The sequence below is a fragment of the Panthera leo genome, chromosome B1 (genome assembly GCF_018350215.1).
Source record: "Panthera leo isolate Ple1 chromosome B1, P.leo_Ple1_pat1.1, whole genome shotgun sequence".
Lineage (NCBI taxonomy): Eukaryota > Metazoa > Chordata > Mammalia > Carnivora > Felidae > Panthera > Panthera leo.
In genome coordinates, this window is record NC_056682.1 from 33,702,187 (window position 1) to 33,720,568 (window position 18,382).

The window sequence follows — 18,382 nt, forward strand, 5'->3', positions numbered from 1 at the left end:
ATTGGGTGACTTGTACGCTTATCCCAAAGATGTACCAGAGAGTATTTTTTTAAATGTTGTTTAGAAACTAAAGCAGAAGGTTTAATTTTTTTTTAATGCTTATTTATTTTTGAGACAGAGAGAGACAGAGCACGAGCGGAAGAGGAACAGAGACAGAGAGGGGGACATGGAATCCAAAGCAGGCTCCAGGCTCTGAGCTGTCAGCACAGAGCCCAATGTGGGGCTTAAACTCACAGACCGCAAGATCATGACCTGAGCCGAAGTTGGATGCTCAACTGACTGAGACACCCAGGCGACCCTAAAGCAGAAACTTTAAAAAATTCCTAGTTATGTCCATTTTCTTTTATCATTTTAGGATGGCTAAATGCACTTGACCACTTAAGAGCCATTGGCTAAATCTCATTAGGTAAAAACCAGTCCATTAAAGGGATATGCAGTAGCTTTTCTTTCAATGAGATTTACTTGAGATTTACTCTTAAAAACATTTTGAAAACATTTAAAATCATGGAATCAACCCTAGGATACTGGAACTTTGAGTTTGGTTCTAATTTTTTAATTGGTTAAAAAGAAGATTAAATGACCTTTAAGGACAGTTCATGTAGTCCATGTTTTTCTGCAAACAAATACCGAATTCTCTGTAATCTCTTTGAAGAGATGAGGATCATTTGGATAAAGTTTTAATTGGTTTTGATAAAATAAGTCTCATTACATAGACAAGACTTCAAGAACTAGATAAGATACCTCAAGACCTTCTTCTTGCTGTTGCAGAGATAATCACTGGGCATTTTTATTTCTATCGAATTTATTTTTTTGTAAAGGAAAATAATAAGTATTTATTAACAAATTTTATAACAGAAATTAAAAAGCCTAAAGGAACATTAAATCGATCATTTTAGCATTGAGTTAAAATTTTCCTAATTATCATAATTATGTCAAAATAATAAGATGCCAAGAGGTTCAGAAAATTACTCTTGCCACAAATTAACTGACGGTATTGACACAATTCCCTGAAGCTTCTTGCAAACCTGTAATACCAAACAGGCACACCATAAGGCAACCACATGCTGTCTTGTGGGTTATGTCCAATCAGTGCAATTAGTCCCATTAATACGGACTTCATGAAGCCATATAGTCACCAATGTGCAGCCAAAGTAACTCTTCCAACAATGCGGTTTGAAAATTGGTTTTCATCCATGATACACTATTCCAAGAGTAAATATCAGCCCAAGTTGCCCTTGGGTCATAAAATAATAACTATCCGGCTGATTCTTTTTATCAAAGCAAAAAATGATAGCACACACACATTCCCCTTTCAGAAGGGGTGAGGGAAACAGGCCATCCGGCCAATGCAAGTTTTCGTGACATATACACTCATCTCCATGCTTACTACTTAGTATCTAAATCTTAACATTTCATGAAATCGGAAACTACCAATTGACTTATATGAAGTCAAATATGTACATTAGCGGAGAAATTTACTTCCAGCTCTTTGATGGCTGCACACTTCCAAATGGCAAATAAAATCCATCAACAAAGAAACCAGAATACTTCTTGAAAAAGCCTCTGGCAGCCTCTCACTATCTTCAGTGTGCAAGCAACAGATTTTCGGCTCTTCCCAAGCTCTTGCAACATAGTACATTCTCTACAGGAAACAGACTTTCTCTTAATGGCTCTTATTTTTGTGGGACCAAGAAGGCCCCTGAAAGAATGAGATTCAAATGATCACAGATTACACAAGTTAGAGACACACAGCAGACCGAAATATTGTTTGGCTCAATCATCCATAAGGTTGATGGAAATGACGCAGCCTCCTCCCAGCTGAATAAAATCAGGCTAATTACTTGGAAGCCTGTGGAACAAACACAACTAACTGCCATCCTGGGATTACACAAATCCGAGATGTAACACAATATGTTTCTACTAATTCATTTTAGTACTCGCTTTCTCTCTCTCCCACAGAACTCACACGTTGGATTACTTCTGACCAGCAACACTAGATGGAGAAAAAACAAAACTATTATTTTAGATTGCCTGAGATAATTATTTTACTGTATATTGGCTTTAGAAAAGTGAATACTCATTGGCAAGATTAATATAACAGGCACTGGTCTGGATTGCCACATTCTGTTTTAATGTGTTTGGGGGCAATTTTGGAGTTTAGCACATTTGTATATAATATTTGGCATTTTCATTTTTGATCAAATCTGTTCCAAATCGTTTAAAGAATGTCTTTCCAAACTAAACACATGACATTAAGCCCGGGATCAGAGTTTATTCAATATTGACTTCAGATCTGGGCTACACTGCACCCCCTCAAACTCTGGTGATTTGGAGCTTAGTGTAGTAAAAGTGACGGCAAACATCGAGGAAAAATGCATCCTCATTAAATCTATCATTTTGGCTATGAAGATTAAATTATAAATGCTTTTGAGGCTCATCTAGTCATTTTATGAAGATAAGAAAGAATTGTTAATTTGAAGCAAAATAATTTTAAAAAGTACTGTACCCTCTGGATATCCTGTTGAAATATATTAAAGAACTTTCTCTTTTGTCAGTGCGCATACATCTCACCCCCAAACAACTGTTACATCCTTTTAAATATTTGGGTTTTTTCCTATGATGAAATCCTAGAAGTTATTTTTCTCAGGGGATGGTGAAGTGCGTACAAACAGCTGGCCTAATTATACTTCATTCTTTTATTTCATGTCTATGGAAACTGGGCACAAGTCGTGGTCCGAGGCACATATTTTTTCTTTGCATGGTGGGGGCAGATCAACAAAAAGGAAGAGATGAGAAAATGAGAATTGCTTTATTTTTTACATTCTGGCTGGGAAAGAAATCCATGTAGGAACAATATCAGTGGGAATAATACTCACTGCCAAGGAGACAGTCTTGAAAATAAAAAATGGAAGGTAAAGTGGGGGGAGACTCTCTGTTCAAGATAGAAGATGAGGGGGTAACAGTCTGTCGGTCACCCTGTTCTCACAAGAGATACTGCAAACCCTCTGTCCCCACCACCAAATACTTGAAGACATCACGGTTTTAGGCATGGTTTCTAAGGAAGCTGTCCTTGGTGCCATGTTGTGAATGCAAAGACGAGAGAACAGAATCAGCTAGTATGCCCAATGTGGTGAAAAGCCTGTCATGTGGGTGGACTCCAGGATTAGCTGTTAATGGATCCTGCTTGATCTTTATGCTGTTCAATAAAGCTAGTTCCCAAGCAATTCTCAGGGTCCAACCAAGTGAGGGATCCCAAAGAATTTTTAGAGATAGCACTTTTGGAGACATGTAGGGAAAGAAGGTTTCTATTAAGGTTGACTCCCAAAGTAGAAATTGAAGTCAATAACTTAAATGCCCAGTACAGTTCTATATTTAATGATGTAAAGTAAAACTCTCACAAGCCTGGAAAAGAAATCAGAAACAGTGGGGAGGAGGTGGGGAGAATTACTTTTAGTGACCAAGTAGGGAGAGTGTGAGAGAGAAGAGAATCTTTCCCTCCCTAACACTATACTTCTTGTTGATGATCTGTTCCCATTCCTACGTCTCCACAAGCACTCTAAAACCCAAGAAAAGATTGAATGGGAAGGATTTTCACGCACCGAAGCTAATGTGGTGACTTAAATAAGCTCTGGAAATAGAAATAAGTTAAGGAAATGTGTTACCCAATTAAATTTAACCAACATCTAATTGGTGAATTTCTCAGAAATAGAGGGACATGCCAGAAGTGACTTATTACGGAGAAGTAAAATTTCTCTCCTTTTGAAGTCTTATATGTTTGATAACCAGCAAAATAGAAATAAATGATCCATTTAAGCTTAACGATAACCTTGTTTTGATCAGGTAATAGCACAATGCTTTAGAAAGATCAAGCTGGTCACCTGTTTATTCTTAATTAGTCATACTTATTATCACCAGTAATGGCAGGACCAAACATCAAAACGTGCACTCAAAAGGAACAGGACGAGCCAAACTGGTCCCTATAATTACAGCAGATACTTTCTGAAAGCCTTGTGCACAGCGGTAGCTAGTCAAATCCGCTGCGTCTTTACTGCTCTGAAAATGACAAGCGGGATTTGACGAATTCCACTTTGTGACACGAAGATCATATTCTCTGCTTCAATTAAGCTGTATGAAGTTTTCCCTTTGATGGCTATGTATTCCCATATCAGACATAGGAAAATGGATTCAAGTCGTCTCCTTCCCTCTCCTTTACAGTGAGGGTTCACAGCAGTCACAGCCCCCCCCCCAAAACAGCAGACTAAAACCAGCCCAACTGGTGAGTAAAATTGGTTAAAAAAAAAAAAAGCTATTGAGAGAAGGTGAAAAGCAAGCAGTTCACTGGCGTATCTAACAGAACCCGAAAAGGAATTAAACACCGACCTGGAACTGGAGAAAGGAGGAACGTGACTGTGACCGTCAGAAGCCCCTGCAGCATGCTGGATGAGCCCAGGGGCAGAGTGCCTGCCCTTCTCGCTCAGGGTGCACTGCTTGATCTGTCCCTGACTCCTCTCAAGTGAGACAAAATGAAACTCCCAGGTTCATTCTTGTCTCTGCTTCAGGAAGTGTTTACTAAAGGTGTTGCACAACCCTGAAGCTGTTGTCCTGCAACAATGGCCCTGAAGGAGGAAGTTCTGGCTGCCTCCTGGCTCTAAGGCTCCTTTACCATAAGCTATTGTTTCTCTTTCGTGCTTCCCCACATTCCCCACTCTGGAGTAGTACATTTCCAGTATATGACTATAGCCCACGAAGCTACCTTGGGCTAACTGGCTTGGATGGACCTTGGTAAGTGTGCACATTTATTATGTATGTTATAAATGTATACAAATGTTTATATATATATTTGCTATGTATTATATATGTATGGCTAAATATATGCTATGTTTACAGATGTATTTGCTATATATGTATTTGCGAATGGCATTCTTCCGGCACATACAGATGCGGTTCAGTGAAGCAATTTCTAATCCACTCCAATTATTAGATAAAATTCTCTTTTCCAGTTATCTTGTAGTCTGTTCTCCCACAATGGTGCTCTCAGGGAGCTTGAGCCATCCTGAAATAAGAATGTAGGACAATACAAGCTCAAGGTTGTTCAGATCTCCAAGGGCATCTTCAGTATCATCACTAACAACGAGGAGTGGGAAAAAGCCTTATTAGACTCAAAGGACATAATTTCCAGAAAAAACCTTGAGGGGCTGTCATTGGTGGTAGTGAGGCTGAGCAGGCATGTCCAGATAGCACAGTGTATGACTCACTAAATAGCTCGTGGTGAGCTCCCTTACTGAGTTCCAGGTCCTTGATACTTACGATCATATTAATTCTTATGACACTTCTGTATGATAAATGCCATCTTACCCCTATTTTGTTGATTAAAAACCTGGGATTTAAAAAGATAAAAGATTCAGGGGCACCTGGGTGGCTCAGTCAGTTGAGAGTCCAACTCGTGACTTCAGCTCAGGTCATGATCTCACGGTTCATGGGTTCGAGCCCCACGTTGGGCTCTGCCCTAACGGTGTGGAGCCTGCTTGGGATTCTCTCTCTCTCCCTGCCCCTCCCCACCTTTCAAAATAAATAAACTTTAAAAAAAAGCCTCTTCAAAATAAAAAGATAAAAGATTCAAAAGATTAAGGCTCAGCTGTCCTCCTTTATATAGTAAATAAGAATAAGAAGTTTGCCCAGGGGCGCCTGGGGGGCTCAGTCGATTAAGCATCCCACTATTGATTTCGGTTCAGGTCATGATATCAGGGTTCCCTGGTTCGAGCCCCAAGTAGGGCTTGGGATTCTCTCTCTCCCTCTCTGTCCCTCCCCTGCACTCCCTCTCTCTCTCACACACACACAAAATAAATAAACAAAAAAAAAAAGTTTGCCCAAAGTCATTTTATCTAGTAAGTAGCAGAAGTGGAATTTGAACTTAGTATTGTTTGAGCTCTTAGTCACACATTCTAACAGCTGATTTATACACTCAGTCTTATTTCTGTTGAGAAATTATGTGTGTATATATATATACATATATATGTATATATATATATATATACATATTCCTATAAAATACACATTCCATGAGATAATCCTGAGGTTATTACTATTAAATCCATTCTTAATCCACTAAAATTAGGCATTATTCTATGGATTCTGAAGCGCATTTTTGTAATAGAGCGATTTCAATGAAAAAGGATTTCTCAAAATGTCATATAGGCATCAGCCAACAACCACAAGAGAATTTTTATATCTACTTACTGAGCATTTCAGCTGTAGGATTAGGAATCTCCCAGGTTTCTTTGCTCTCAATCCAAGTTCTACTGCTTTGTCTTTTTCAGGGAACAGAAAGTTTACACCCACTTTTGGGGTGCCTGGGTGGCTCAGTCAGTTGAGCATCCGACTTCGGCTCACATCATGATCTCACGGCTCGTGAGTTCGAGTCCCGGGTCAGGCTCTGTGCTGACAGCTCGGAGCCTGAAGCCTGCTTCAGATTCTGTGTCTCCCTCTCTCTCTGCCCCTAACCCACTCACATTCTGTCTCTGTCTCTCTCAAAAATAAATAAACATTAAAAAATGTTTTTTTAAGTTTATACCCACTTTTTAATTATTACATGATTTCCCCCATTAATTCTATGCACATTCATTAGTACCTATAAGGTGAAAGACCCTGAGATCACAGTTGAAAATGTAGTCATTCCCTTTGAGATGCTTACAGCCTGGCGAGGGAGATAGGCAAGGACATGTCCCACAAAGATGTGCTAAGTGAGTGCTGTCTATACATTATGATACACTGTCCTTTAGGCTAGGAAAGATGCAGGCATGGGGGTCAGAGGCGACCCTTAGCAGGGCAAGGAAGACTTCCTGGAGGCAGGAACAATGAGGTCAATGAAAAATTAACTTTGAGAAAAAATGAGGATGTAATGTCATTCTCGTTTACGGTAATACTTTAGCATTGTTGGAGCAGAGTACCTGGAAGAATGGGAAGAGATCCTACTAAACAGAACAAGTTCATTTCTGGCTCTGTCCCTGTAGGGAATGGGCACCACTGACAGGTTCTAATCAATGTGGCAACTTGCACACTTGCCCATTTCAGTGGGCGGTGCATTGGAAATGAAGAATGATCTCGGTCTGCGTAGGGATGCATACGACATTTTTAAACTGACGATCGTCCTTCAGTTCTCTTTAAATCTGTAATCATGCCATGCCTTTCCAGCTGTCATTCTCAGAAACTTTGGTCACTCTGCATAGCCTAGAATTATATTTATAGTATCCTCTAATGTCAAATGATTTATACCAATCTCTAAATGAATTTTATTCTCTACTTTCCTCATTATTTCTTAGAAGATGAATGGAGCAAACATAAAAATTGAATTTTTTTTTTAGTTTATTTATTTTGAGAAAGAGAGAGAGAGAGAATGTGTGCAAAGCGGGGGGGAGGGGGGGCGGTAGGGGAGTGGCAAAGCAAGAATCTCAAGCAGGCTCTGTACTCTCAGAGCCAGATGCAGGGCTCGATCTCACAAACTGTGAGATCATGACCTGAGCTGAACCCACAAGTCAGACGCTTGACAGACGGAGCCACCCACGTCCCCCAAAAGTTGAATTCTGACATTTAGTTTAATTTTCCCCTTTGTTTCTTGGGATAGATGCGACGTTACCGCTTATATCTTTTATCATCGTTATTGGTCAAACTCTTTGCCGGAGCAGAAAATAAATGACAGAAAGAATAGTTACATGAGTGAGCCACATACATTTCATAATATGCTTAGCTCAGAGTACTGCGGTACAGTGTGAAAAAGCACCAGTTAGCACTCAGAGACTGTGATAAACTATAGTGATCAATGGTGCCATACATATTTATATATATATGATACATATGATATAAGTATATGTCTTATACACACACTTGTACTATTCCCTGAAAGAGTGGATTCATGCAGTAAAGCAGGTAAGAAGAAAAATACCAGTTTGGGATGTGTCACATGGAGACAGGATGTCCAGCTGTTAATTAAAAAATAAACAGATAGGTCTGGAACCAAGCTAGAGATCTATTTCAAAGAATGATAGATTCCACGTATTGAGTTTTTATATGTGAGTTAACGTATTTTTATCCTCACAACTTTCTTGTGAGCTAAGTGATACTTTTATTAGCATTTTTTTTTAAAACAAGAATGCACTAAGGTAAAAAGATGTGAGGCAAAACCATGCAGTTGTTCTGCAAAAGAAGCAAGCTTTAGACCCAAGCAGCATGCCATAAGGGTCAGACCTGTACATGGCCATCTACAGGGCCTCTTGAATTCTCTGGCCTGTCACAATCACTGATAAGCTTCTGTGGATGAATATACTTCTATGCTATCTCAAATTATTATTTTATTCATAAAAAAAGAGCCTCTTTACTTAGATTTCAAACTAGGGGTTAAAAAGCATGTCACGGTCTTTGCTGTTGATCCGCACAATCTTGTGCATCCCAAATCCTTAAAGAATTTTTATTAATCTATTTTTTAAATATTTTTAATTTCAGTTTTAGCCACCATACAGTGCAGTATTGGTTTCAGGAGTAGAATTCAGTGATGCCTCACTTACACACAACACCCAGTGTTCATCACAAGTGCCCTCCTTAGAGCCCATCACCCATCTAGCCCATCCCCGCACCCACCTCCCTCCATCAACCCTGTTTGTTTTTTATCATTAAGAGTCTTTTGTGGTTTGTTTCCCTCTCTTCACTGTTCATCTGTTTTGTTTCTTAAATTCCACATATACGTGAAACCATATGATATTTTCCTTTCTCTGATTGACTTATTTCACTTAGCCTAATACATTCTTGCTCCATCCACGTCATTGCAAATGGCAAGATTTCATTCTTTTTGGTGGCCAAGTAATATTCCATTGTGTGTGTGTGTGTGTGTGTGTGTGTGTGTGTGTGCGCACGCGCGCATCACATTTTCTTTATCCATTCATCAGTCAGTGGACATTTGGGCTCTTTCCATAGTTTCATAGTTTGGCTACTGTTCATAATGCTCTTATAAACACTGGGGTGCATGTGCCTCTTAGAATCTGTATTTTTGTATCATTTGGGTAAATACCTAATAGTGCCATTGCTAGATTATAGGGTAGTTTCTATTCTTAATTTCTTGAGGAACCTCCACACTGTCCTCCAGAGTGGCTGCACCAGTTTGCATTCCCACCAACGGTGCAAGAGGCTTCCCCTTTCTCCGTATCCTCACCAACACCTGTTGTTTTTTGTGTCGTTAATTTTAGCCATTGTGACAGGTATGATGTAACATCTCATTGTGGGTTTTATTTATATTAATTCGTTTTCCAAAAAGTTCTTTCATTACAACTCCTACAGGGACCATGAATATCACGCGACATGTGATTTGGGGACATGGTCCCCTACTCCTATTGAGTGAAACACATGTCACATTATCCCCATGCCCAGGAGAGAACTCCTCCTGTGCTACTCCTGCTCCACGCACACTAATTTATAACAATGCTATGGACTGAGCTTACAGTCACCTTGCAAGGGATTCCCAATTATTAATCCACAGAAATAACTTCTTTCTAATAGCGCGATTGGGTATTTTTGTTCAGAAAAAAATTAGGTTTTCCGAAGTCACATTGCAAGACATTATCAGAATAGAGATTTGGACGACTACCCCTAAAAACAAAATAATGATGGTGAGAGCTAATTCTTTCAACACTTACTAAGTGCCAGAAACCTGGCTAATGCTTTGAAGATGCAATCTCCCTTATTTCTCACCGAAATCTGGCAATTTCAGTAGTAGATGTTGTTGTGGTGTTGTATCGTGAGGAAGAGCACAGGATCTTGGTTCGGGTCCTGCTCTGCCACTTGCTGTATTATACAGGGATTATGACTTTCTCGTAAACCTTGATTATAGATAAAGTTAGGTTCCAAAGTCACGTAACGGGTAACTTCTAGCATTCTGCTTCGCTGGAGTTGACAAGGATCAGAGGCTATCATACATTTGAAAAGCATTTTGTAGACGTGCCCACAATACCGACTCCACATTTGGCCCTTCATCTCGTCCATGTTCGTGAGATGACCTTCCCTGGGCTACATGTTCCAGGCCCCTTGGACATTAATGGAGACCCCAACAGAAACGCAGGGAGGCTTATTCTGCTCTTCCCTAAAGTTGTTTAGATAACTGGTAGAGTAATATAGGTCCCTTCCCCCCCAACTCCTGTGCACCAGTGGTATCGCGAGATCTGTTAAGTGTTAGCTACCAAGTAAGTGGACCCTTTGACTTTGCCACATACCTTCTTCAGATCCCCTCACTTTACAAAATCTGCAGACGCAGGTTTGGAGTTGGTGGAGAACGTCTGTGCAGCTGTCAGGATCATCATCCGCCAGATTCCCCCGTCAGTAAGTTACTCTGAATAGAACTCTGTGTAAACTGTATGCGGGGTCCCGCTTTGTGTTTTGGTCTCCAAGTGCCTTCTCAGTTTGGAGGTTACTCTGCTGCCTCTCCCCCGTCTTCTAACAGTTGGCCAGCCAGCCAGGATATGGAAAAACGAAACAAGCATGGGTAAAGGGGCCCTTCCCCAGGGAAAGACTCTTGTCCTTGGGGGAAGTCCCAAGCTGGCCAGTCACCTCTATGTGGAGAGACTTGTCCCAGTTTTTTGACAATTTTAGACTAGCACATGAGTATAAGGACGCCCCCCCAAAAGCCCAAGGGATTGTTAGATATCCTATTGGAAATGGTGGAGGAAAGGATGGAAGGGAAAAGGGAAAGTGAACAAACTGTTGCTGCAGTAGTTCGGCCATTGTTCTGTGTATTACAAGACACCACAGGAAAGGGATTACATGAGACAGCACTTTGAGAGCCATCTCCCTGTCTCCTTGCTAGTAATCGTTGCTTTCAACACTCCCTTGAGTAATGTTCAATTTAAAGCGCCCCAAGCAGTGAATCCTTTGAGTTCAGTTACAGATTTGGGGAGCCAGGTGGGACCTCTGGTCTAACCCCTTAGGCTTCCCCGAGCTCCCAGTAGGCAATGCAGTGGGCAGCCGCAGCTCAGCTGGTCCAGCTCATCTATGTTGCAGGAGCCGGTGGTGGGGGGCATCGGAGAATCCTCCTTGGCACTTGATTTGTCTAGTCTGTGTACCTTGGTTCACTGAACAAGTTCAGTGGCCACTCTAGAGCTTTTAATCAGAGAATTCCTTCAGGGAGGTGAGAGGCAATTACCCTACAAATCAGCTTTAGGGTTTTGCCCTTATCTAAAGCAGTGGGGGGTAAGGGAGATCTCTGGGGAAGTGTTTTAAGAGAAATACCCTTTTAGGGAAAAAAAAGAGAGAGAGAAAGAAAGAAAGATGAAAGAAAGAAAGAAATTAAGAAAGAAAGAAAAGAGAGAAAGCAAGAAAGAAAGAGAGAAGGAAAGAAAGAAAGAAAGAAATTTTGAAAGAAAGAAAGAAAGAAAGAAAGAAAGAAAGAAAGAACAAAAGAAAGAGAAGGAAGGAAGGAAGCAAACAAGCAAGCGAGACAGAGAGAAAGCCCCCCTTTGGTAAATGGACTGGCAGATTGAATACCTCTGTTCAGGCAGAGCCTAGAAATTCCCAGATGAAGAATGTCAAAAGAAAGTTTTAAGAAGATTACACTGAGGATGACTTTAACACTCAAATGGCCTAAATGAGGATCTTTTAAAAGATATCTAATGAGTGTACATGTGCACCCAAATTGAGAAAGCCAGCTATTAGACTAAACAACCTGAGCAGGATGCATATTTTCATTGGTACTTGGAAGTTTCTAAAAATACTCACACGATGAAATGGAACCAGATGGGTATAGCAACCTACAATGTCTTTTGGGTTGACATCCCTTGAAGTATTGAAAGCAACTGTCCTTACCTTGCAACTCTTTGCAAAAACTAGAAATGAGGCCCCGGCAACAATACAGTTTTTCAACATGGCTGGGAACTCTTATCTAGATCATTCCCCATTCCTAAGACTTTAAAAAAAGGGAAGAAGAGGCCTCTTAAAATACAAAAGGCCAGAAAAGCACCTGATGAGGTTTTGGGGCGATGGTGGGGCAGTTTGGAGCCAAAGGCCAAGAAAGAATTCTTGAGACATCTTTGGTGCAAAAAAAGATGATTTTTTTAATATGGTAGAGCACCTACCTAAGGAATGTGGTGAAAACCTTAAGGGAAGGCAACCTGGCTCTATGCGCATGTGCGACATTCCTCATGACTGTAACACAGACCGCCCATTCAGACTGTATGTTACCATATACGGGAGACTTTAGGGTCTTAGCCCACTGAGCCCCTGCTGGCACGAATAAAGCTGCTCCTGGAAAGAAAAACCTCGGTGTCCCCCAGGGACTCGCTATGTGTGACTCACCACTACAATTAAAGCACAGGGACAGGGTTTGGGAGCAGGAAGAGCTGTCCCAGGACCCTGAGGAGAGACTGCTTATATACCTGGGAGTTGGGGAGGTAAAGTCAAGAGGAAGTTTTCCAAGAGATTTTCATAGGCTAAAGAAGACACAGATGACTGGAGGCCTAGCTATTGTTAAGCTAAGGTTATTTTTCCCTCTAGCAAACCATTAGCCTTAAGACAGTAAGGAGTTCCTGGAGAAAGTTTCACTCTGCCTTCCTCAAGTAGTTGTCAATGGCCTGCAGGTTATAAGGAAATTTCATTGTATCTGCCATTTCCTTCTTGCCTTCGGTCCCTGCATCACTATGGAGGGGTGATGTTGGGGCTCCAGGAAACTGAGTCTGTTTCTGGTTCTTACGGGAGCACCAGGAAGACATTACTGTAACTGTTTCACTACCAGGACCATAATGCCTCTACTCCCAGGTATTCTAGTCACTAAGGGCAGAAAAGGAATTCCATTACACATGAGGAAGATGATATCTTTCCTCGCTTTACGAAAATCTCTTTTCAACCCAGAATCCTCACTATCCTTTCTGCTTTCCAATTTAATTATTTCAAAGACGGTCGTGTAGAAATACAAGCAGATGGTGTTAGTACCGGAACCAGGAGGAAAAGATAATTCGGTGACCATCTACTTAGGCCAAGGATGCAAGGTCTTCCTAAGAGGAAGAGAGAAGGGAGCAAAGTCTTTCTGGGTGATCAGAGTATGCCAGTCTTCACATTAGCATGGATCATTCCATCTTTTTGTTTGTTTGCTTGCGTGCTTGCTTGTTTTATTTCGAGAGACAGTGTGCAAAGTAGGGAGGGGGCAGAGAGAGAGAGAATCCCAAGCGGAACATCCAGAACTGTCAGCGCAGAGCCCGACGCGGGGCTCGAACTCAAGAACTGTGAGGTCGTTGCAGGGATCCATTTTTGCCACAACCTTGAGAAGGAAGTAGCATTGAAAAACCAAAGACAGTTGATCTTTCCTAAGCATGTGGGACAAATCTTGGTTGGCACCCTTGAGTACAGGATCTTTAATATAAGTTTTCACTTAATGAAAACATTTCTAAACTGTCGTGCCGTTGCAATTGCTTCTGGAGCAGACACAGCCATACCGCTCCTTCAAGCCAAAGACGGACTATAAGGTGCCTGAACACTGAGGCACTGCCTCCACTGTTTAGCCTGCACCTAGAAAAGAACTGCTCAGAGCTGGTGCTGAGTCAGCGCCTCCAGGGATGCTATTAAAGGCTAATGGCAAGGGGCATACGGAGCGCAGGTTTTAACTTGGCTGGATATATTCCTTCTCTCTGTCCTCTGCACACGATGCACACATGTTGAAATGTCACCTAGTCACGTCTCTACCTCCACTTCCGGTAACAGAACAACCAAAAGCACAAACTTAAAGTGGGAACGTAATCTCCAAGAGCAGACAGACGGGTCGCCAGATTCAACATTTTTAAATATTTTCGTATATTTGAAACAAGGAATTCCACCACTGAGAATGACTCTAAGAAAATTGTCTGAGGTAGCAAACGGGTTTGAGGCAGCAAGATGTTAATTACATTATTTTTAAAGGAAAAGGTTAAAACCAAATTATCCCCCAAATACGAAGGTAGCTATGGAACCTGCTACACTCGGTGACATATTAAACCATTATTTTAAATTACCTGTGCGATGAAGTTTGGTACGATGGGAAATCTCTACATAATGATACTAGAACAAAAGTAAAGCAATAAAGCTATATACAAAATGATCAAAATCTGAATAGAACCTCACAAACCTATTCGGAATGAAAAACAAACAAAGAAAAAAAAAGCCAAAATATTTGGAGAAGTTTTCTTTTCTTATGTATGTATGTATGTATTTATTTATTTACATTTTAGAGAGGGGGGATGGGGAAAGGTAGAAAGACAATCTTTTTTTGTTTATTTAGAGAGGGAGAGAAGGAGGGAGGGAGAGACAGAGAGACAGAGAGAGAGAGACAGAGAGAGAGAGAGACAGAGAGAGCATGCGTGGAGGAGGGGCAGAGAGAGAAGGAGAGAGAAATCTCAAGCAGGCTCCCTGACCCAGGTTTCAAGTTCATGAACCATGAGATCATGACCTGAGCCAAAATGAGTGTCAGATGCTCAACTGACTGAGCCACCCAGGTGCCCCTAGAGAAAGAAGCTTTTCTATACGTGCTGGGAGATGGATGGTTTCTATCTCTTTCTTTCTGTATTTCTTGATTCTTAAGTAGTGGTTGCCATTTTGTTTTTAATAATTTAAACATTATATAATCAATACCAAAAAATCAAAATATTTTACAAAATTATTGACAGGGCTTCCCTCCCCTAAACTGAGCTCTCCTTTAGGATATGGGCTGGTCATCCTCATATCCCAAGACCCCAGCATAATTCTTCGAAACGAGTAGCTACTAAATATGTGTTTGCACACTGAATTAATGGTTAGAAGAGGATCACTTAAAAAACAAGCAGAGCCTGTGAACCACAAGCCATCAACAGCCGAGTCTTAGAATAAAAGGAGGAAAAATAGCGATTAGTCTTTTAAAACCAAAACCCCTTTAAAGCCTCAGGGTTCCCTATTCTAACTTATCATATTCCTACCTGTGGTAAGTAGATACCATGACAAGAATGAAAGGAAGTGATTTGCTTTTAAGCTTAGTAAATACATTTTTACATAAGAAGGCAGAGAGATTTTGTTATCACCTTTCAGGTACTCTATTTACATAAGAGTTTAGTTTCTTGCTTAGGTTTTGCTATTATAACCAGCCAATAACCCTCTGGCACAAAATTATTAGCTAGTTTAAAACCTGCTACATTCCATTAGGCTCTTTGTACAGGCATATCTCGTCTTACTGCACTTCACAGGTATTGTGTGGGTTTTTTTGTGTTTTTTTTTTTTTACAAATTGAGGGTTTGTGGCCACCTCGCACCAACAAAGGCTATTGGTGCCATTTCTTCCGACAGAGTTGGCTGACCTCATGTCTCTGTGTTACATTCTGGTAATTCCTGCAATATTTCAAATTTTTTTCATTATTATATTTGTTATGGTTACCTGTAATCAGTGATTATGACTGGCTAAAAGCTCAATAACAATTAGCAGTTTTTAGCAATAAAGTATTTTTTTTAACGTTTATTTATTTTTGAGACAGAGAGAAACAGAGCATGAAGGGGGGGAGGGTCAGAGAGAGGGAGACACAGAATCCGAAACAGGCTCCAGGCTCTGAGCTGTCAGCACAGAGCCCGACGCGGGGCTCGAACTCACGGACCACGAGATCATGACCTGAGCCGATGTCGGCCGCTTAACCAACTGAGCCACCCAGGCGCCCCAATAAAGTATTTTTTAATTAAAGTAGGTATGTTGTTTCTTTAGACGTGATGCTATTGCACACCTAATAGACTATACAGTACAGTGTAAACATGATTTTTATATTCATTGAAAATCCAACAAATGTATTTGACTCGCTCTATTGCCACATTCACTGCATTGCGGTGTTGTGGAACTGAACCCACAGTATTTCCTAGGTATACGCATAATACAACGTGGTCTTTCCTTTCCACATGCAAAATCTGGATCTAAAAGCAATAGGTGATCAGCAGAGACTTATTGGGTCTAATCAAGCTGATTCGCCATTTGCATAATCTAATGTAGTTAACAAGCTGACGAGGGCTTATTAAGTACCAGGGGCTAGAAGATCACTTTGTCATCCAGGTTCAATGAGGATGGACACTGTCCATCTTCATAGCGGATCCTTCAATTTCTGTGCTCCATCCTGCACCGCCCCCCCCCCCCCCCAGCCCTCCATCTGGCATAAGAACTAAAATTAAGATACGATATTATGCATTCCTTGACATCTGGGGAAACACCAGAGGGCCTGGATTGGCCTAACTATGAGTTTCCCTCTCTACCCTTATTTCCGTGGGTCAGGCCCCCTTGGTTAACAGGACCAGGCAGGCACAGTTCCTGCTTATCTCCTGAATAGCAGGCTTCAGTTCCCTATGAACCTACAGAATTACCCAAACAAGCCAATCACATACTTCCAGGGGAACCGGGGCAAGGGGAGGGGGGCTCGGGGCAGGGGGTGGTGGAGAGTACCCCATCCCCTGGATACTACTAAGCCTACCTCTCACAATCCCTGGTTCACTCCATGCCCAAGTGCAACCCTTGGGTGTTTGGGTGTGGGGTGCATGCCATGGGCATTCTCCAGCTCTGGGTTGTGAGTATCTGTGACATAAATTGTTGATCTCATCTTTCCAGTGTATGGGGTTATGTTTCAGCCATCCCCATAACAATAGGGCAGGAATCTCTCCCTCACCAATGGGGTAAGTAATAGGCATTATTAAGCACTCAGCACAGACATCTCCAGTAACAGTTACATCAGGTATTTGGGCTAACATAGCCTTCTCGATGAGAGGTAACCTGATCAGAAATTTTTGTTTTTCTCCTCTCTAGCACAACCTATCCCCCCTGTGTTTTATTATTTTTTTCTGCTGCAATTATCACACACTAGCATTCTACATTATGCATTTGTTTACTTATTTCCTCATTTTTATGGTCTGTCTCCTGCCCACCTGAATGTCAAGTTCCATAAGGGCAAGTAATTGTTCAACAAGTTATTCCCAGGACTTGTAACTGTGCTTGCTTCAGAGCAAGTGTCCAATAAATATTTGTTAAAATTTTTTTTTAACGTTTATTTATTTTTGAGACAGAGAGAGACATAGCATGAATGGGGGAGGCTCAGAGAGAGAGGGAGACACAGAATCCAAAACAGGCTCCAGGCTCTGAGCTGTCAGCACAGAGCCCGACGCAGGGCTCGAACTCACGGACCGCGAGATCATGACCTGAGCCGAAGTCGGCCACTTAACCGACTGAGCCACCCAGGCGCCCCTAAATATTTGTTAATATTGGTTAAATGAGTAAATTTAAATTAAAGATTGTTTAAAGTTTTGCTAGGAAGAATTCTGTTACTTATTAACCTAGAATTGTGGTACAGATTTTTCACTTTAGAAAAGTTTTCAGTAACCCGTATGAGCCCTCCTTACACACTATTATCAGGAAGTCCATTTATTCCTCTTTTACCCCCACTCCCAAAAATCATTCAATAACTTTTACAGCTTTACATAGTTGATAGAATGGCATGCTCTTCCAAGATATTGGGCGTAGAATGAGGATTGGATTCTGACTGGTCTGTTATTGCAATTGTATAGTTATTGATCTGAAACTGGTCCATACTGTAGAAGCATTTTTATAGGCCCTGGACCTTCCCTACACTTCCCTACGATGGTGTTTCAGATAGGGCATTAAGGTTCTTAGTTCACATGGGCTTAGTTAGATGCTGTTCACATTGACTTGTTCGTTCCAGAGTAACTAGATCTAAAGGCGATAACAGTTCTTTCTATACTGCTTCAAACCTAACTCTTCTCAGTCAAACTTAAATCTTTATCTAAAGCCCAGCTTTCCAGCTTAAATTCCCTTTTCTCCCGTGTGATGTAATTCAGAGGCCCGAAGCATTCCCTGAGTTGCTTCACACAATTCCGGGAGGCTGGCAACTCCAAACTCTGCGGGGTATGCCAGCGGGCTGGAGACCCAAAAGAGCTGATGTTAGCTCAAGTCTGAAAGCAGTCTGCTGGCAGAATGCCATCTCTCTCAAGGAAGGTCAATCTTTTTTCTATGAAGGCCTTTAACAAACTGGATGAGGCCCACGCATCATATTATGGTGGGTAATCTGCTTGACTGAAGTCTATTGATTTAAGTGTTAATCTCATCTGAAAAAATACCTTCACAGAAACAGAATATTGTTTCACCAAGTATCTGGGTACTACGGTCTAGCCAAGTTGACACATGCAGTTAATCATCACAGGGCATAGAGGTTGCGATTTGACCTTTTCCTCCTTAGAAAACCCAGTGCTCTTTATTTAAATCGTCACGTTCGCCACAGAGATCTACTGCATACCAAATGGGTATTGCAACTTTTTAACCATTAAAAAGAGAGAGAGAGTGAAAGGACTTGTTATATACTAATCCACTATTCCTAGAA

The 18,382-nt window shown here is 41.2% G+C and overlaps 1 protein-coding gene across 1 annotated transcript in view; it reads right to left on the bottom strand.

Moving 5' to 3' along the window:
* Positions 1-4,541, bottom strand: part of ADAM28 (ADAM metallopeptidase domain 28) — a 74,271-nt gene extending 69,730 nt beyond the window's left edge. The window contains 1 exon segment of the mRNA XM_042934541.1: positions 4,381-4,541. Coding sequence (XP_042790475.1) covers positions 4,381-4,435 — 55 coding nt within the window. The 5' untranslated portion in view covers positions 4,436-4,541.
* Positions 4,542-18,382: the final 13,841 nt, after the last annotated feature.